Source organism: Phalacrocorax carbo, chromosome 18 (assembly GCF_963921805.1).
Source record: "Phalacrocorax carbo chromosome 18, bPhaCar2.1, whole genome shotgun sequence".
Taxonomy (NCBI): domain Eukaryota; kingdom Metazoa; phylum Chordata; class Aves; order Suliformes; family Phalacrocoracidae; genus Phalacrocorax; species Phalacrocorax carbo.
Window position 1 is genome coordinate 2,360,133 of NC_087530.1, and position 20,726 is coordinate 2,380,858.

A 20,726-nucleotide genomic window follows, 5' to 3' on the forward strand; every position below is an offset into this window, starting at 1 on the left:
CAATCCTGCACTACTATCAGTGATATATCTGTAGGATGCCAACTATAGACACATCAGTTTTATTCCATCCACCAATCATTTTGTTGTAGCATGTTGCAATTCTGCATGTCTTGGCTACAATGGTTAAAAAAAAAAATTCTCTGAATGAGTGGACAGTCAAGACTAATATTTATTTTAAAAAAAGTAAAACTAAATTGTAAGCACTTTTTTGTAAAACCAATGTCTGTTTTGTTACATACTTTTAATGTTGTGCTTTGTAAATGTCTTATTTGTGTAATAAATAAAGTTAATGCAAGTAGAAGTGCTGGCACTTACATCCAGAAAATGATGTAATTCCATTTTATTTTATTTTTAAATACTTTCTGGCTTACTAATCAAGCAGCAACCCACCCAGTTTTCCTCTTTTATTATTTTGTTAAACTCTGGCTTCAGGAGAGTTCAACAAACGTTCGTAGTAAATGGATATAATTTCCTAGTTAGCAAACCAGTCATTAAAGAATACCTCTGGTGTACGTTATTACAATGATCAATCAATATCAAAGTACTGAGCAAAAAGAGAGGAAAGGAATTCACCAGGACAGCTAACTAAAATCTGGGAAAATAATGTTGATTAAGATGGATTTGAATGACTTCAACACTGAATCTGAGGCACTCCTTTTAACAAATTGTTTTCAGGCTTAATAACGTGTGTATATACTACACCACACACCTCTCAGGAATATTACTGTGAGTACAGTCTGCTTTTTTTCCATGGCTTTTTCTCAGCATGACTGATTAAATGATTATTTCCATTTTTGTTTGTGCTGACAAAGATGACAAAAAGATTATATTCCTGTAGAGGGAAAGGGTGAGACAAATCCACAAGGACAAATTAGACTTATTGTGAATCAGATTACCTGTTTCGGCATATTATTGTCTGGCAAAAACTGTTTTCATGGTTTCGGTTTCTGTTCAGTTGTTGCATCCCAAGCTTTCCGGCAGGTCCGAATGATCCATTCATGCTCATCATCATCTAAAAGGGAGAGAAAGAAAACACCAAATATGACCGTGTCACATCTGCTTTTTGCGTCACTAGGGTCCGGCTCAAACAAGTGATTTTTCCTTTGGGAAATAAATCCGGTTTTAGCCATTGGCATCTCTTGGAACACATTTTTTTTTTGTTTCTTTAAAAGACTGTCTGCTGTTGTGTTGGGATTTGTCAAGGTGGGAGGCACTGGGTCTGTGGCACTGACTCTGATTATTTGCCTGTGTGGTAAGATCAGCCTGGGCGGAACTATGAGATTTACATGTTTATATTTTGGTGTCTGACTTCTTGGCAGATGCGCAGGAGATTCTTTGAAACTATTGGAAATGAAGATATACTTTTTTTTTGAATACTATGTCTATGCTGCTTGTTGGTTTATGAAAAGTGAAGGTAAAGAAAAAGCTATAGTCAAAACCTAGGTTCTTGTCTTCCAGCTTTTCTTTCAATCCTGTTTTTGAAATGTACGTTATGACAAGTATTGACAAGCTGATAGAGAGGCTGATAGATGTATTTTAGACCATCTTCTGTGTCCCTTGTTCGTATTCATGTCTGTCATATTTAGTCCCAGAGCATAATGACAGTGTGGAAAGAAAAAAATCAAAGACAATGTAGGGAAAAACAACTGTCCGGCAACGTTTGAATAGAAATTTTGTGTATGATTACAAAAAAATAAGTTGGCAAATGTGTAGTTGTGGCTTCTTAGTTCCAGGGATTTAAATAGTCTGGTCTTCAGAAAGTGTTCTGCTGCCTTTTCTCTTGTGTTTGTGTAGGGGAAGGGATCTGTGTAGTAGACCAGGAAAAACAAACTTCAAAAAGCCATGAAAAAAATCAAAGTATTACTTAAAACAATACCTGTATTTATTTTTATATACATGAGATGTATTAGAGCTGCTTCTTGTGTTTACCACTGTCTTATCGCAAGCAGCTAACGTGAATTTGTTGTGTGCGTACAACCTGCCTCCATCTAAATTTTAATGGGTCTGTAGCAGCCCTTGTTACCTGCAAGAACAGATGATTGCGAGAAGGACGGAGCCGAGGGGGCTGTAGTCCCGGTACTGTGACCATCGCTTGGCATCGCACGTAACCCCAGTCATTTACAGAGCTGCCCTGCGCAGCTGAGCGCCCCGCTTAGGCAGGGCAAAACAGATCGAGAAGGAAGCATGTGGCTTGTACGGAGTCACATTTTCATGGAGATCTTTTGACTATAGAGTTGGGCTTTTAAGTTAAAGTGCCATAGCAGTATTTGAAATGCAAAAAGTAGGAAGGTCCTGGGAATGAGGTTGTGCTGAACTAAGACGTGAAAGATCACGGAAGGGTATGTGACAAATTAGGTCTGATGCACAAGTTCTTCAAGCTTGGGGGTTACTCTTATTGATTGCAGTGGGTTTTGAATTGTCCGCTTTGACTTTCCTTTTTGTCTGCCTTTTATTTTGCTCATGCTACCTTCCCCTTTTTCTCATTCCTGGCCGAGTGAGTTGAGTGCAGGCCTTCGCTTCTCCTAGGGCGCTGCTCACACGCAGCTCTCGTGGCATCCTGGCAAAAGCAGGCTGAAGCAAAGCATGTGCCAAGGCCGTTTGTCCTGAACGGCAGTGCTCGTCTGCCACCCTTGACAACCGGTAGTCAGAAAGGCTGGTGAATCACAGGTTTTCCCTCAGAGCCTGCTCTCCGGTTTGCTCTTTGCATACAGTCACTGGTTTCCCAGCAAAGTGCTGGTCTGTGCCTACTGACCCTCTTCTCATTTCCCACCCGAGGGTGCTGGCTTGCAGAAGGTCGGTTTCGGTGGGGAGCACCCACCTCTGAGCAGCACCCCCGTGACCGTGAGTGGGTTGGAGAGCTCGCTTGTACGGCCATTGTTCCAACAGCTCAGCCTGTGTAGGTTTGCTTCAATGACTGACAAATGGTTGCCGTTTGGATAGAGCAGCTAAGTTCAGCTTTCTGCGTTTCACTGACATAATCTCTTCTTTTTATTCCCTGTGTCCATTAACAGGGTATTTTGTCGATAACAAAACATCCTGCTAATGGCACATTTCTTATCTGGGTATAAACTAGGAGAAAATAAATGCTGAAAAAATACGCTAAAAGGGAAATTAAAAAGATGAGCGCTGAATCTTGCTTAAAGACCACGCAATCATTACAGAAGCAGAGATTCCACTGAGGGCTGCAGCAGGAATGCAAATGTGGTCCTTAAGCTTTCTTAAAAACAACATCAAAGCCATAATCAATGTGCTGGCTTTTGTTCTATGCACTAGGTGTTCTAGCATGCTAACGACATGATCACGTGAGCCTCGGCTATAACAGATATTGTCCAGCCTGGGTAGCTCTGTGATTTTAGCTAGAATTGCCTCAACTAAAAAAAAAATAGTTTATCTGAGCTTGTAATAATTGCATCAAAATGAAACTTTGTCTATTTCTGCACGGTGAAGGAGTAAACAAAACGTGCTATATGTAAAACCACCACCAGCTAGCTTGTATCGGGGTACAGATCATCGTGGCTCACCTGAGCGCTAGAAATAATCAGCCTGCCTTCCAGTGAGAAACCTCCAGTGCTCGCTCAGCTGAGCATCAAGGGTAGAAGCACTAAGAAAGGCAGATGCTCGCTTGTCTTCGTATAACAGGTTTCCAACATATCCTTGGTTTGCCTAGATTGCTTCCTTCTGCACTCTCGGTGTTCGTGGTCTCCTAGGAAAGCCCGCAAGGCAGGTTGTGCTAAGGATTTTAGCCTACCCGGAGCCATCCCAAAATCTCTCGGTTCGTGCAGTGATCTGATGCCATGCAAATTAAACACATGCTCATAAGCAGTGCTTAACTTGCATATAGTTTAATCAGATGTAAAAACTGAATGAGCTAGATGAATTTCAACTTTGTATATGAAAAGGAAAACTAGACGTAATGGCTCAATATTCCAAAAAAATAACCTAAAGCAAATCCCTAGAACTGCCATCCGACCCAGTGCACCGCGCCAGTGCTCCTTGGTCAAGGTAAGGGGAAATGAAAGAATTGATCCAGCATAGCGAGAAGAACCACAAACCCAGAGATGAGAATGGCTCCAGGGCTAGCTATGTGAGAAGAGGCAGGGAAATATTAGAATGTAAAGAGTTAAGCTATGGTAAAACATACTTTTGCTACACTAAAGAAGACTGGTTGATAATTACTGTAGTTTTAGGGCTATTTGAATCAGTGCAGCTGCAACCTCTTCAGTAGTAACCCCTGAAACAAGACAAACTGGGTTTATTGTACTGAACAAGTCTTAAAGCTCCTCCCTGATTGTTAGTAATTGGCAGCAATGGACTTAACAGCCTCTTGACTACCCTTTTTACACTCTACCTGACTGTGCAGCTAACAATTTAAATCACAGATGCCGATCCTTCTTTGTGGCAGCTGCTTGTTAACTACACGTTCCTCTTTTTCTGTCACTGGCTGCTTCCATAACCCTGCAACACCAGGGTTAGATTGGAGAATCACATTTCATCAATATTTAAAATGGAATTAAACCTTGAAGTTTGATTAATGCTACCAGATAGTGAGTTGTAATTACTATTTTGCAAATTGCAATTGTTTGAATATGTTAATATGATTGTCTAAGCACATCTTCACCTTCAGAAGTAATTTTCCCTTTAAAAAAGATTTGAAAAAAATACAAACTCTTTAATCAGTGGTAAATTATCACCCTGTGCACAATTAGGTAGTACGGGGTTCTTCACGTTGTGTGCTGAATTTTGTGTCAGCATATTTATCTTTAAAAGTTTATACATTTTTTTTTTTAGATTTTTCCTCAGTAGAATAAACATTCGTGGAACAGACTTTGCTGAAACAGGACTAATCATGTTGAGATTTGAAGGTAAAGAAAAAAAGCTTTGTCTGAAAATTTTATTGCAATCTGGTGTATCCCTGTTCAGTTAACATTTGCTAACAAGTTATTTGTTCCAAAGTTAGTGAAATATAATGATTATTATCATGACGTATCATTGAAATCTCGAAATGGAGAGCGAGAGATCTTAATGGGTGAGCTGTTAGAATATATGTAAGTATTGACCGATCCTTTTGAATTATTTTCTTGTGCCTCAATCAAAAATAAGATCAGTTTTCCAGCACCCACAAAATTTATTTTGAATATGGTGTGTCAGATCCTCAGCCAGCCCAAACTGCGATAGCTTCTCTGCTATTTTTGTAATTAATTCAGGCTGTTTTCATTAAGCAGGCAGAGGCATACGGAGCCAACCCTGGTAGCCACCCGCACAGCTGATCCCCAGATACAGCATGTGCCCACAGCAGAAGATTAACCAGGGTGCAAGTCCTACTGACCTACTGTTGGGCACTGTCTGCACCCTCAACAGGTCGGTTTGGACAGAGTATCTTTAGGCAAATAAGACCCAACTAAATCTGTTGGTCATCCTGTGTCCCTATAAATAGCCTGATCCAAAATTAGTTTTTCTCAACAAATATTGCTTTGCAAGTTTCTTTCTTTTGGGTGGCTTTAGGGGAAGCTCCAAACACCAGCAAAGCCCAAACAGGTGTCTGTCAAAAATGCTGTTAGGTGTATTCCACGGTGAGCTCAAACTGCAGCCCACTCAAGTCAGTGGATTTCTGCTCAACGTCTCTGCAGGACGAAACCACTTGTCTAACTTTCAATGTTCAGTGTAAAAGTAGTGGCAGAAGAGACTTCCCCAGCTACACGCTCCAGATTTATCTCTCAGCTGGGATTAGAAACAGCTGAAAATACAGGGGGGGCTTGCTTCAGGGTGCTTCCAAGGGATGACTTGAAGATACACTGTAATTTAGGTGCATTTAATTTTCCTATATTAAATGCATATTGCTAAGTTTAGCATTATTTGCTTCTAGCTATCACGTTTCTGTGTTGCTTATGGAAAGCTCAGCTGTGAGAGACTTCTTAGGACTCTGCATGCTTAGGTGTCTGCCACGATGCAGGGCAGAGACTGTCAGCAAACTGCACGATTGTCGTGTAGGCTTCTGGATTTGCCCTCTTAACGAACGCTTTCCCAGGTAACCACCTAGGGGTGCGCGGGAAGATGTACTGCATCGAAATTAGAATGCTTAGTGGCTTACGGAGGGAAAAACCTACATTGTTCACCTTAAAATCCTTATCTGACTCTGTGTTAGGTCTTCGTACCGCACTTTGTAGCTGTCTGTGCTCCTGGTGTCTTAAAGGCTTTGTCTACACTGGAGGCCTGTTGCCCCTCCCAGTGCACTCTGAAATTCAGATCCTTGGCTCCCTCCTCTGCTCGAAGGCAAGTTGGGACTGTGAGTGGGTATCGTCCCTTGGTCCACTCTCGCTTCTATTAAAGGCCATGTGAGCAAGGAGGGAAGTAGATGCGCCCTGGTATGGGCTTCTATCAGGACAACCAGAAGCTCACAGCTCCCGCGTACCCTAAAGAGCAGCTTTCCATGACTACAGTTTGTAAAGGGTGAGTTTACAATAGACAATCCTTGAACAAGAGCTGCGTTTCCTCTCTGTTTGCAAAGGCCAAGCACACACAGACCACTGTAAACAACAATATCATTTAATTCCTTCGCATGCCTGACTCCTCCCATCACTCGCAGCGCAGTTTATCGTGTTCTTCCACCACACAATTACAATCACATGCGATAGCATCTCAGCCATGGATTCTGCCTGGCACACCCCTTTCATTTCCACTGCCCCCTCCGGGTCCCTAGCACCACTTTCCTTACTGCACCTGACCCCACCAACATCAAGGCTGGCAAGAAAATGGAAAATACGTTTTCAATTAACCTTTGCTTTCACCCACAAATTCTCACCCTTCCATTTAGTTTTAATTACTGTAATTCCAAAATGGCCCCCAAATGAACTTTCCGTCTCTTGTAAAACTTGTTTTCACATGAACTGTATAGCTGAATGTAAGTGCATATGAGACCTGTGTATAACCTATCTAATGGATTCACAATGGGATGGCTAGCACACAAGGCTGTTATTCTTGGCATGCCGCTATGTGGAACTGGAACTTTCACAGTTTTCAAAATGATAAGTATTTTAAGACCAGGAAACTACAAGGAACAATATATCTGCAAAAGCTATAGCTACTGAAATTACTGTAGTAACCTACACTGTGATGCATATATTACTGTTATGATTGTTGGTTATAGTATTGAATATAAATCATATTGGTTCATAATATGTTTTACTGAATGGAGGACATTTTATATTAAAACATGTAAGCCAAATTTAATCTAAAAATATTTTCTTGGTTACACAGACGAGAGGTCTCTATCTCTGCCACCTGAGCAGACTTTGACACTGAGAAAGACATAATAAGTATGCATTTTGCAATGACATTCAAAATGTGCCTGATGTTAACATATTGCGGTATAAAAAGATATGGAAAGAGCATATGATGGGTAGGAGAATTGGTTCAACATTTTAAAAAGTGTTTAGGGTAGAGTAAGAATAGACAGGAAGCTACTTCTCGTAGGAGTCTAGGATCTCCTCTTTAAATGAAGTAGACTCATTTTCCTTCTGTCATCTTCACTTCAATACTCATTCAGTTGCCTTGCCCACTCAGCAGTCCCCAGTTTGATGCTTGATAACATTCTGCCTCTCCTCCTCCTAAGATTTGGCTCCTCAACTAATTTATTTGTTAAGCATTGAAGATTATTTAGGTCCAAAGCTCTCAGTGCAGGACAAAAGCTATCTAGCTAACTAAAAAGTAGGAAGAGACAGACAGGAGATGCTCAGAGATCCAGATAAAAGAGTTACAATACAGTTTCTAACCTTCTTCTTAATGTAATAATTTTCTTAATGTAATATGTTTCAAATCTTCTGACTATCATAGAAGCAGCGAGTTTGGAAAGCAAGTACCAGCAAACTGGACTGTATGAATGTGGGCAGAAAAACTATGTCCTGGGACTAGACACAAGAGAAAAATGTATATGGGAGATAGAGGAGACAAGACCAAAAGGTGAATTTGTATGGACTTGTGTAGTGCCTTGAGGGCAAAGAACCCAAGCTGAGTGCCATGGCAGAGAGAGGAAACATTTTCTGCCATGGTATTGTGGAGGAATATGAATCAAAGAGGCCAGAAAGAGGAGTTAGCAGTAAAAAGGACAAGCGCTCCAGCTGTTGCAAGAAAAGCAAAGGGCTACTCACATTGGTATGCTCTACTTGTGTAAACGGAGAGTAGTATTGGCTCTGTTTTACAAAACCCTGTTTTCAGAAATAAGTTTGTCAGCCAAAGTAAAGAGAAAAAGATCAATGGATTGCAATAAACGGCACTTAACATAAAAATGAGTAAAATTTACAATGCAGTTAACTTGTTAAATGTTAAAAAATCAGCAAACAATAGACACAATTTGTTTTGTTCAGAGCCCAGAGGTAGAGACCAAATCCTCTAAATTAATTTCTGCAAAAGCTGGGGTTTTTTTCCAAACAGGTCTGGATCCTATTCGTTGTAGAATATACTGATTACCAACTATTTTTAAGAGCTTTACACAAACATTATTTCTTTTGTTGTGTGAAATGCAGAATCAGCCATCTGGCAAATGCCCCAGAGCTAAAATCTTTTACATGACATATAATTCAAAATGATTAAATATACAACAGAAAATAGCTATAGCATTGCACTTAAAATAGCATGAACTTTTACTGCCGATCAAAACTGATTTCTTTAGCTTAACAAGTATCCAAAGAACAATTATTTGAAGAGCTTTTAAGAGTTTCAATATGTAGGAACTAAACCTCATCTAAATTCAGTATCTTAAGTCAAATAAAAAAGAAACAAATGTACAAAAGATTAAATGGTCCTGCGTTATAAGTAGACATTTAAATCTATGGGAAGCTAAATTCATTTGAACAAAAATACTATATTCCCCCTGTACGTGTATTGCTGGGGCTTTCCTCTCCATTGCTAAGGGCATCTGCCAAAACAACTCTTACATTCTTAGGCAATGACTAGGGACTAGCCTGGAATCAGACTGTTCATCCACTCCCTCCATCATCAGAGTGGGCAATTTCAAAGAAGAACAGGGAATAAAGCTCCGTGCATGATCCCTAAGTGCAGTCAATCTTTTTTTTCCTGCACCACAGTCGACTTCAAGTTAAACTTGCTGTCTTTTTTCCAGAAATACTCCAGGCCTGAAAAATTGCCAGGTCCTCATCCCACACCCAGTTCTGCAGTAGTTTATGAGAAAGAGCACGCAAACATCTGCATGTATTTGGGGTACATGAGGGTAGGTACAGAAATATTACCCTGCGTAATTATTGAGTGGTTATGGCTCTGTTTCTCAACTACATTTTTCAGACAAGTCAAAGTCTACGTTTCCCAAAAAGCACTTGGTGCAAGTCAGCTCTGAGTTGTAAGACCAAAAAAAAAGTCTAAATGTAGGAGATTTATCACATGGCTTTGCATACTTGGATAAACCTGAAATGGATGAATACATCACCGCTGACTTCCCAAAAAATTTTGCTTCTAAATTCTTTCAGACCAAGCAGGAGAACCTTCATCCCAAGGTAACAATGTGAGGAAAATCTGTGACTAGTAAGGCTTAGAATTAAAATGGCTTTGCCCCCTTGCCTGTGGAGTTGGGTCAGCCTCACAACCAAGGAACCTCAGACATTCTAACCCCAGACTTTTCTAAACTATAATAAAATAACGTTCTTGAATCTTGACTTTTTCAGCTCATAATGATTCCTGAAGCAGCAAGATTTTTCCTGCTGCTTTTTACAAGACTCTCAGGCTTGTAGAAATCCTAAGCCAATTGCTGGCTGGTTTGGGATTGCAGCAACACCAAAACCTCTCCTCTTAATAAGGTTGTCCTGGTTTTCTGGGCCTAATCCTGTCCTTAAAAACATGCATGTTAATTCTGTTACCTGGTGGAGCTTTTAGTGTCAAGGCAGGCTTTGTGTCTTCCTGCTCTTGATGTTACATGACGAGATGCGTATATTTCAGGTAACGCTGACTGCGGTATGGAAAGCTACCCTGTGCACCCTGCACATACTAATTAAACCTGAAGATGGAATATGAAAGCAGTAGCACAAATATATTGTGAAGAGCAAAAGCATGTTTTATATTATTTAACCTATCCTTGGGAGAACCATAGGAGAACCAGAGCAATTTTCATCAGAATTATCTTTACTTTTCATCAAAAGAGAGGTGACCCAGGCAATCTCCTATTATCTCTTCCATCTCAGTAGAATAAAATTTCTATTTTGGATGGTATTTTCTCTTTGAAAACTAAGGGCTTCTCCAATAGTCGGGGGTCCTAAAACCTGAATGTCACTGCTCTTGTGCCTCTCTGCTTTGCATTAAACATAACATCATGTTTTTTTCTGCTTTTCACTGAAAAATTGGGAAATCTTCCCATCTTTCTATTGACCAAATGCTGTTACAGAGGTGCCAGGAGTCCTATTTCTGGAAAGAAAAAAAAAAAAGTAGTAATACTCCTTGTGAAACAGGAGTCTAGTCCTAGTATCTATTAAAAATAAACAACGTATCTTCTTACAAATGAGCATTCCCATTCTTATTTATCTGTCCAATTTTGCGTACTTCGCAATACTGGAAAAAAAAAGAAAAGATTGAAGAACACATGGAGAATCAAGAGAAATTTGAGCATCCCGGGGGAAACAGAGGTTTAGGGACGGAGTAATAACTGCAAGATTGTAATGAGAATTTGGAAAACTCTGCTAGATAAAAACGTATAACAAAACTGTTGCTGTCATTGCATTCCCTGGGCCTGATTATGTTTTCATGATGGGCCCTTGCACTGCTTTAACAGTAAGAGCTCTTTAAGTAAATGAGTATCAGACCTCCACGCTAGTGAAATGCAAGGCTTGCCAAATTTAACAGGAGTCTCTACGGTACTCTACATCCACTCATCCTGACGAAGAAGTGGTGGAAGCAAACTCAGTAGTTTCAAATGGCATCTATTTTCTTGTCTTCTGGAATAGTACCTGGATGCTGCCAGTTTGGAGGCAACTCAGTGCCAAGGCTGGATGCTTCCTTGCCCTCTTTCACAAACAGCCAAGAAACAATCAGAAATTGCTTCATAATAGGGCCAGGGTGAAAGGTGAGAACTGGAGTATTCTGAAAGCCTGCTGCCAGACCTGAGGAAGATAGTGTCATTTTGGTAAACCTGTCAAGCTGTTGTAAGAACTTCCTGAATGCTTCCTACCATCTGCTTTTGATGCTTTCAAGACTTGGCTGGGAGCCTGGAGGTTTTCCTGCTCTTTCCTGCCCAACCTATAACGGAGTAATTCTGGATCTGTTCCCTGTCATCCCAGCCTCTTCCTCAGTTTCTTCTGCTTACAGCTGGGTTTTTTTAAAAATTCTTTTTTTTCTTTACTGCAGTGGCCTTGTGCCCTGAATCATCTCTCCTGGGGCGGTAAGAGTTCCTCTGATGTTGAGCAAGTGCCGGGTTTTTCAATTGTGTTCATGTTCTCGAGAGGAAGGGTCTGGCCTAAATGACACATTCCTTCTTCACACTCACATCAACAAGTTTAACTTTGTGTACAGGGCGCTCAGTGGAACGGCCACACAAAGCACATCTCCAACAGCTCCGTCAGACTGCATGCTGCGCTCGTCTGGTTAGCGAATATTGATTGATATAATTTGTAGGGTTTCAGATAAATGTCATAAAGGACAATGAGTTCAAAGAACAGATTAAAAAACAATAAATTGAATTCCAAGGCGTTCCCTCCTGTACTAATCTGTGTAGGTTCCTGTGTTTTTGGAAAGCATGTTGCTTATCTTCCTCATCAGTAGGCCCACTGCATTCCAGTATTTTGGATCAATGCCATTTGTAATAATCTAGATCAGTTTTTATTCAACGTTTATAAAACAGGCCATGTATCATAGGGTATATTTTATAGCAGATGGTATCTCCAATTCATTTAACTCCCCCCCTTCACTTCCCTCCTCCAGTATCACACTGCATACTTATAAAAGCTCTTGAAAGTAGAGCCGAGCAGAATCTTTTTCAACAAATAGTAAATTTGCTGAAAAATGGAGTTTCCAAGCAACAAAACTGTTAAACTGTGGCATGCTGGAAATGAAATATTCTGGCTTCTAGAAAAAACAGGTCTTGCAATTTGGACATTTAGAAAAAAAAAAAAGGGGGTGGGTGGGTGGGTGGTTGCTTTCAGAAATCATTTTCATGTAAAAAAATCTGCACTAAAAAGGTGATAAATACAAAGGTTAAATAGCCAGAACACAAAGCGTTCAGTTCAGGTCAGATTACATTTTTTGAGTTATCCCAGTGTCAACTGTTTGGGGATCTTCGGTGTGGTTTTAATTTGAAAAGTTTCTCTTTTGCCTTGATGAGAACTGGTTTTCCCCAAGGCTTATTAATTTGGGCACTTATCCATGAGACCCAGTATTTGCCAGACTGTACTCAAAACACAGCTCTTCAAGGCGACAAGAAAGGTTCCTGTTCAGCATGGTATTTAAACATAGCCCTAAGACTCATTTCAATAAAATGGATTATTCTAACATGTAGGGATAAGCACAAGCTTAAGCATTTTGCTGGTTCACAACACAGAGTTTATTAGCTTTCAGGATCAATGATGTACACCTTACAACCACTCCCTTGCTTGAGATCATAATGCAAGAGATGGAAGATTTTCCTGAGATTAACATACCAAACGGTAATAAAGTATATTTATTCATATCTGCTTGGGAATACTACATTGTAATTTTGCAAAATATGATTTATACAACTCTGGGGATACATAAATCGCTGATAAAAATAAATAAGTAAAAAATATTTTAACTCAATGTTAACAGAACCAAATCATGGACTTTTTTTATGTTTTAGCTTTAATCACGCATCCTAGAAGATAGGACAAATAAACTCATCTTAGTTTACCTTGCAGAAGCAGTTAATCATACCTGCGTTTCTCAGAAACCTGAGTTTGTAGTCAACAATAACTCTGGTTTCAGGATTATAGAATCCATCACCACAGTCATAACAGCCTTCTGGGATTTTCTGGGGAGGATCCAGGTTTGTATGCTGAGAAATGCCTGAAGGAAAAAAACAAAAGGGTTTGCTTTTTTTTTTTTTTTTTTTGCATTTGTGCCTTTGATTAAGGTAACTAACAACTATTACACCTCCATGGCATCTGCCATAAAAACAATGCATTTACCTTACAATAAATTGTATGAAACATTTTGCCAATTTTGCAGATGGAGAAAATGAAAATGGAAAAACCCATACACAAGGAGTGTGCGATAAAAAGATATCGCTTTGATTTCCTCATTCGCGGTCCTGTGATTCAGCCCGCTAAGCTATCATTACAAATATGTCCCCAAACTCCAAAACGGGGCCAGGGGAGTCTTGCTGGCCTCACAGAACTACACGTCATCGCTAAAATATTCTATGTATATAGAAGACTATTTTATGTATTCTGTGTTTCACTCACTTGTTCCTTATAAATCTTTTCACCTTTTGACTACAGATAAATAATAATATTATAAAAGTCTTTGGCAAAAATATGGACTGGACACAAATGTTTATTTTGGTATCTACTAAAAAGCTACGTAGGACAGACGCATTCAACTTTATTTGATGTCCTGGATGTAAACTAATGGTTTTTGCTCAACTTTTGTATATTACAAGCGGACTGCTAATGCAGCGGAGGTGAAATGCATAGAAGGGTTAATCAGGATATCAGAAGCTGTAGATAAGAAAGCCCTGTCCTGCAGGTCATCACTCAAGAAGAGACCACGCTGTGGATGTAACGCTGCATCCCGCGCTGCGCTGGTGGAAGGTGGTGTCAGCGTTCTTCTGGCAGCGTCGCACGGTGGGGTCCTGAAATTAGCCAGAGCATTTCTGCTCCATGTTACTCATGTAGCTGAATTAATCTTTCTTAAGCAAAGTTGTTAGTTTAATTCCTTCCAGACTCTTAGGATCGCAAATGCAATTCAGTACCTGCTGGTTTAAGACCAGAACAGATTTCTGTATAAAATCTTCTGTCGTAGCCATCGCAGTAATGCCATTTTTTATCTTTGTAGTCGAGACCATCTGCAAAAGTGTATTTCCCCTGCAAAACACGTCCAAGCACCGAGTTAATAAGCGTGATGGATGAATTGCGTACGAACAAGGCCAGCGCTCCCCCTGCCAAAACCGCGCGTTAGCCGAGCCGAGCGAGCGCGCGGTTCAGCTCGGGTTTAAGCGGCGCTGGGAGCCGCAGCGGCGAGACGCCCGGCCGCGAGCAGCCTCGCCCTCACACCTCCGGGCGCCAGGTGCTGCTGAGGGGGTGAAAACCGGCTCGGCTCGGAAATCCGTGTATTTCACCCCAAACCTTCCCCGCTCCCCGGCGGCGGGGTCTCCTGGGGGTGGGGCGGGGCGGGGCCGGCCCCCCCTCCCGGGGTACCTGCGTGGGCACCCCGCGGTGCCAGACCGCCCGGTACGTGCCGCCGTTGGGGAACAGCAGCTCTCCCTCGCCGTCGAACATCCCGTCCCTCAGCGATCCCCGGTACTCGGTGCCCGTCGGCAGAGTGTAGGAGCCCTGTCCCTCCATCCTGCAAGAGACGGGGCGGTTGGGGACGGGGGAGGGCGGACACCCCCGCGCCCCCCCCCACCCCGCGCCCCGCCGGGCCCACCTGCCCCGCACGCTACCCCCGCTGTAACGCCCGCCCGCCGCCGCCATGGCGGCCCGGCCACGTCGCCATGGCAACGCCGCCGCTACCGGGGCGCCGCTGGGACACAAAGCTCCGCCTCCCGCCGCGGCGGCGCATGCGCGTTTTCCCCGCCCCCTCGGGCGGCGCATGCGCGGTGGCGGCGGGCGCTGAGGGGAGGTGAAGGAGAGCGGCGCCGCCGCCATGCCGGGCTCCCTGCAGGTGCCCTCCCTGGAGGAGCTCGACGTGCAGGAGGTGAGTGAAGGCCCGCCGCCGCCGGGGGCCTTCCCCCGCGGGCCGGCGCCGAGGCGGGCCGCCCCCATTGCCGCTCTGCCCCGCTGTAGGTGTCGGTGAGCTCGGCCGTGCTGAAGGCCGCGGCCCACCATTACGGCGCGCAGTGCGACCGCCCCAACAAGGAGTTCATGCTGTGCCGGTGGGAGGAGAAGGACCCGCGGAAGTGCCTGCGGGAGGGCCGCCAGGTCAACCAGTGTGCCCTCGACTTCTTCAGGTGAGCGGGGCGTCCCCGGGGGCGGCGGGGCCGAGGGGACGCCCCCCGGGCCGAGGCCCTCGTCTGCCCTGTCTGCAGGCCGAGGTGTTTCGGGGGGTCACCCGGTGTAGGAGCCATCGCCGAGCTTTGTTCTTCGAGCGCTGGGTTTAGTTAAAACTGCTGCCACCGCCACGACCTTCAAAGTCTTTACCCTTGCTTCATAAACTTGGACTCTTGGGGACAGAGGCTGTGCCCGTTTTGTTTATTTATACATGAACTTATCCTTTCATATGAAGCTCTGTGGTTGCTGTTCCAGGGTAAGCGGCCTAGGTTTTTGTCAGGTTAGCAAAGGAATGCAGTGGGATGGTGGGAGGCTTGCTGTTTCTGCACCTTGCGCCTATATTATGAAATCCAGGAGACTGTCCTAAGCTTTGTACTGTCTTTCCTCTCTGTTTCACAGGCATAGTACCGCGACAGCTCGAGTAAATACACCATTTGTCTCTCCTGACCAAAAATGTAGATCCAAGGCATGTGCCAGTGTCATGATTTGAAGTGGCTGGTAAAAGGCCTAGTTTAATTAGCTCAAAGTGTGTCCACTTCCAATATAGCAGCTAGTAATCAGAACCTTTCGCTCTAGGCATGTCTTCTTGAGCTTAAGACATCAGATTAATTAGGAAGCATTAGAGCATTGTATAGTGTACACTGAGTTATTTGGCAAGACAAGGGTCTCACATGGAGGAGCTGCATACACCTACCTAGCAAGAATACCTTCCATGTATTAGTTAACTTATGGCTGTCCCTACTTGTAGCTACAATGATACACATTTTACTGGGGTTGGTATCAATTTCTGTTTAATGATGCTCCATCTACTGACTTCTCTGAAGACTTCAAGTGTACCCGAGAACTTGAAACTACAAAAAACCACTTTATTTAGAAGTTGAAGCTTGAATGAGTAAGGAGAAAAGCATTAAAATCACAACACCTGCTAACAGTTTTCTTTCTGTGATCTCTTCCAGGAAGATTAAGAAGCACTGTGCGGAGCCATTTACCGAGTACTGGACGTGCATTGACTATACCAACTTGCAGGAGCTCCGGCGGTGCCGAAAGCAGCAGGCAGTATTTGATAACTGTGTGCTGGAGAACTTGGCTTGGGTGAGACCTGATCTGGGAGAGCTCTCTAAGGTAAATTCATACCTTTTTGATGGGTTAGCCAGATTCTTCTCTCCCTTCTTAGGGACATTTTGTCCAGACCAGGTCTCAAACTCTTCTCCTGGCCAGAAGGCAATTCATGAATTCAACCCTGGAAGCTTGTGGACTGTACTAGAAGTCAGGACTCTGTCAGTGTTCACCAAGGTTGCTTTCCCAGAAGACCTGTGCTTTTCTTAGACAACGCCACTCACTCGTACTTTTTCACTTTTTCTAGCACAGAGACCTTTCCTTTGGTAGTGAAGCTTACACACATGTAGAACTACTTGGTAGTTATGAGTGAAATGCCTGTCCCTTCTGGTTTTTTTTAGAAGTCCTCTGGCGATAAGAGCCCTCATCAGATCAACAGTGTGTCCTTAGTGTTGTTTGGTACTTCTTGGCAGTTCTTCCTTTAAGTTCTGGCTCAACCTAGCTCTTCTATTAAATGCTTCTTTTTCCTTTCCAGGTTACAAAAGTGAAGACAGACCGTCCTATGCCTGAGAATGCCTATCACTCTAGACCTAGACCAGAGCCAAATCCACCCATTGAAGGAGAGCTGAAGCCTTCTTTGTTTGGCAGTAGGCTCTTTTTCTGGTCCTGGTAAAGTGGGCAGACTGCTGTGAACTCAAGTGTAAAGATGATTTGCTTGCAAATGTAAATTGTCCAGTACGTATTGGGTATAACTTTAATGATTAAAGAACCCCAAACCGTTACATGGCTTAGTAGGCTTCTTTAAACATACTCACACATCATAACAACTGAAAACCAGAAGTGTTCCCCTGTTTTGCACAGCGTGCTTTGCAGTTGTACAGCCCTTAGGACCATCTTAGCACTAGTAACATCCGTTACTTGGTAGTGGCTACCAGGCTTGGCTGAGATGTGTATAAGTGTAGTCTGAGTCTTTGACTGCTTCAGACAAAAACTGGCATGCGACTTTATTTACTTATTGAGAACACTGTCACTTGGATCAAGGAAACTTTGAGAACAAACACGTTGTTAATGTCTTCCCTTAGTCTTGCAACTGATAATTGTGCTTTTTTTTTCCCCCCAAAGGACTCCTTCTCTATAGGTTTAACCTAAAGTCTGTCTTGGAGCAAGGATTTAGTCTGAGTTTTAGGGTTTTGCTAGGTACAAGGTCAGTACTGTTTCTGATCTAAAGATCCTTGTTCTTACCAGCTACTCATTCCTCATGCAGCTAGGTTAGTGGCTTCTATGGAGTTTTTGGTTTGTTTGTTGGTCTTTTTAGTGGTGTGTTTTTTATGGGGTCGGAGGACACACACAAGCTACTTCATCAGAAAAATCTCACTAAATTTTCAACAACTTTAAGGAAAAATCTCCTAAAGTATCTTCCTGTCCCATTGAGCAGTGTGAGAAGGTGGCTTGTCTTTGGTCTCAAGGCCCTGACTTGAGGGGGTTTGGGTAGATCCTTCCCATTGTTTCACTGTTTTACTCTTTTTTTTTTGATAGAGGAGTAAATCAGCTTTCTTTTCTACAATATCTGAAAGTCATATGCTTCATACGAAGTGGATCTAGTCTTTCCTCCACTTCTACCCAATAGCAAGAGCCTTATTACAAAGGACAGAAAAAATTAAATGAACTTGTTTTCACAAAGCCATGTGCAGTTCAGCTTGCTCTGGGCCAGGCTGAGTAGCCTGAACCATAGTGAAGGCTTGACTAGTGCTTTGCTCCTCAAGTAGCCTAGCCTTTATTAGGATCTGAAGATTTACCATCTCCTTGTTCGGGGTAGAATTAAACTGTAATGGGACTGTAGTGGCAGCATATGTTTCTGATCCATGGAGCTAGAGGGAAAATTGTATAATATTTATCTAAAAATAGCTCGTACACTGTGTGGCTCATGGGTTCTTGCTACTTCCTGCCTCGGTGCGTTGACTGAAAGTCTAAGCAGATGCTGTGGCATATGTGTTTGCATTTTAATGTACGTATTATACTGTGTTAGCAGCTCCTTGGCTAAACCTGAGAGATGGTGTGCACCTCTGCAGTTTCTCCTCCCAGATCACTGCCAGTGTTTCAGAGCAGCCACGTGTTACTGAAGAAGGATAACCTCTTTTCTGCAGAGACTGAAATTAGGACAAGCTCAAGGTCTAATTACATTCAGCTGAGTGAGTGAATGAGGTTTGGCCAAGTAGAGGATAAATTGTTCTGGGATGTTAACACGTGTCACATCTGATCTTTTGTTGCTGACCCACTCCAAGAGTTAGGGAACCTTGCAGAAAGATTTTTTAGGTATTACTTACTATGTTTTGCTAATAACTTACTATTGTCAGCATAATGCATGAAACACTGCACTGCTGAACATCTGCTTTTGAATAAACAGGCATGGGCGTTCCAGTAGTCAGCCCCTAATCATAATTAAAGAGTATTTTTTCCCATTAAATTGCTTCTGAAAAGAATGACATGCATAAATAGGGGGGCAATTTTTTTAAACAGCCTTTTACGAACCCCGCCCTTAAGTTGGCTAGTAGGGAAAGCAGAAAAAAAAAAAAGTGATTTATGCTGTGGCCTCAAAGGTTTAAGATTGTTCATCTTGTTCATGACAGCTGAATCTACTACCTCTTGGGTCAGAGGTGGTTGATGCAGTAATGATGCACTGACCGCATTTGAAAGTCAGAATTAACTGCTTGCTTAGGTTCCCTCTTCAGTTTCGAGCGGGAGTGGGCAGGTGAATGTACAAAAGAGAACGGCGGAGGAGGACAATGAAGTGATAAAGTCAAGTAGAATTCAGCTGTACTGTGAGCACTTCCTTCATTAACCTCTTTGGGATAATTGCTTCTTGTCTTTATCTCTTGGCTGAATCTCTGCGGAAGTGTTGCCAGAGGTCTGTTTCTTGGCGCTTCCCACAATGCCTGTATGTAGATATTTCTGTTCAAAATCGTTGTGTGGCTTTGCTCAAACATAGATGCCCCCTTTGGAACAGTAATGTTTTCTTGGAAACTTTAGAGCAAGCGAATGTCAAGATTGAGTAAGGACCATAAAAGTATTTTTGAGGAATGTATCTTGACATTTTTTTGGCAGATGGAGAGCAGGCGCGTACAGATTCAGCACAGATATTTTGCTGGCGATGTGAGAAGTGTTATTTGTTATGTTGTAAGCTCCCAGCTCTGCCAGAGCTTCTAATCACGTGTGTCAAATTAACAAAATGCTAAGCCAGTGTCATGGGTTAGATTAGGCAGAACCTGCTGCGTTCTTTCAGATTATGGATGGGAAGAGTAAAATCCTAGTGTAATCCCTGATCTCAGTACAGTGGGAGCGTGCGTTGCTCGTGCAGCGGAATTGTCTGGCGCTAGCGTGACAGCACCCTTCTGACGAGGAAGTCCCCCTCCAAGACACCTGGTGGTTTGACGTACTCTGGTCTCAGATGTTTCTGCTTAACTCCCGGAGCAGAAGGGCTGGAGAAGGTGCGCTGTTAGCCAAAAAGGCCGGGAGTCCAACAGCAACTCCCGCTCCGCTGACAGCCACCAAATCTGAGCAAGCGGTGGGAAGTAATGGCTTTTATTTAACTCTCTTGCGAGTTTCATAATTCTGTTGCATGTCGGGTTACCCATATTATCCCTGCTGAAAAAGAGACTCCCAGGAGTCAGTTCAGGTGGAACCGGCCTTGCAAGCGGTTATAAGCTGAGGTCGGTTGGGACAAAAACCATTCACATACTTCTCTTCCCCTGCCTTCAACTGCAGTATGGTTCCAGAATGGGTAAATAAGGTAATTCTCTGACACACACACCTCATAAACCTCCCCCCCGCGTCTTTATACCAAGGATTTGTAATTTTTAAGAACCTTTACCTTCAGAACAAGGATACTCCTGTAAAGGCAGAGAAGAAATTTGGAGGTCGGAATAACTTTGTAAATCCTTTTGGAAGCTTGCTGCATACTCTTGTACTAGAAGCATTTTGAAACTAGAATCCATCTGGATATTAATAGGAGATTTAAGACTCCCTCTTGTGGCTGCGTTAAGCTGATCTTGGGCATCTGTGGGAAGATTTTGCCATTGTGGAAGTCCAAAGGCTACTTCAGTATTGCTAATAGAAATTGGTTAGGTCTTTTGTCTCTGCTGCAAAATCCACTTGAACGTTGTCTCAACTTGATTTTCTCCTACATATGCAAACTCTTGAGTTCAGCATGAAGTGAGGAGAGGAAGAAAAATGGTTTGAAAACGTCCTGATCATCTCAATCATATGTGATGTGACTGAAGGAAGTTAAGGCTGAGCCAAAGTAGGTGGAGGTTGTTGGGAAACCCCCATGTGGATTATACTTGCTTCTCTGAATCCAGAATGGGGTCGTCCCTGGTGCTGCAGAGAACAGGATGATTCTGCACCTGCAGGGCCAGTGCTAGCAGTGTGACAGGCGAACATGGGAAGCAGGTTAACTGCAATATTTAACTTACTGTAGAAGCACGTTATTCTTTTTATTAGGAATAGTCCTGACCTTAC

The 20,726-nt window shown here is 42.7% G+C and overlaps 2 protein-coding genes across 2 annotated transcripts; one reads left to right on the plus strand and one right to left on the minus strand.

The window, feature by feature from the left end:
- Nucleotides 1–926: 926 nt before the first annotated feature.
- On the minus strand, nt 927–14,545 carry MORN5 (MORN repeat containing 5). Its single transcript, XM_064468393.1, has 4 exons — nt 14,364–14,545; nt 13,919–14,030; nt 12,880–13,011; nt 927–1,012 (listed from the first exon to the last, which is right to left on the minus strand). Exons 1-4 carry the CDS (start codon nt 14,508–14,510, stop codon nt 933–935), a joined length of 471 nt encoding a protein of 156 aa, XP_064324463.1. The 5' UTR covers nt 14,511–14,545; the 3' UTR covers nt 927–932.
- A 174-nt stretch (nt 14,546–14,719) lies between these two features.
- Nucleotides 14,720–16,993, plus strand: NDUFA8 (NADH:ubiquinone oxidoreductase subunit A8). The gene is made up of 4 exons (XM_064468392.1): nt 14,720–14,862; nt 14,952–15,115; nt 16,112–16,277; nt 16,747–16,993. Exons 1-4 carry the CDS (start codon nt 14,812–14,814, stop codon nt 16,882–16,884), a joined length of 519 nt encoding a protein of 172 aa, XP_064324462.1. The 5' UTR covers nt 14,720–14,811; the 3' UTR covers nt 16,885–16,993.
- Nucleotides 16,994–20,726: the final 3,733 nt, after the last annotated feature.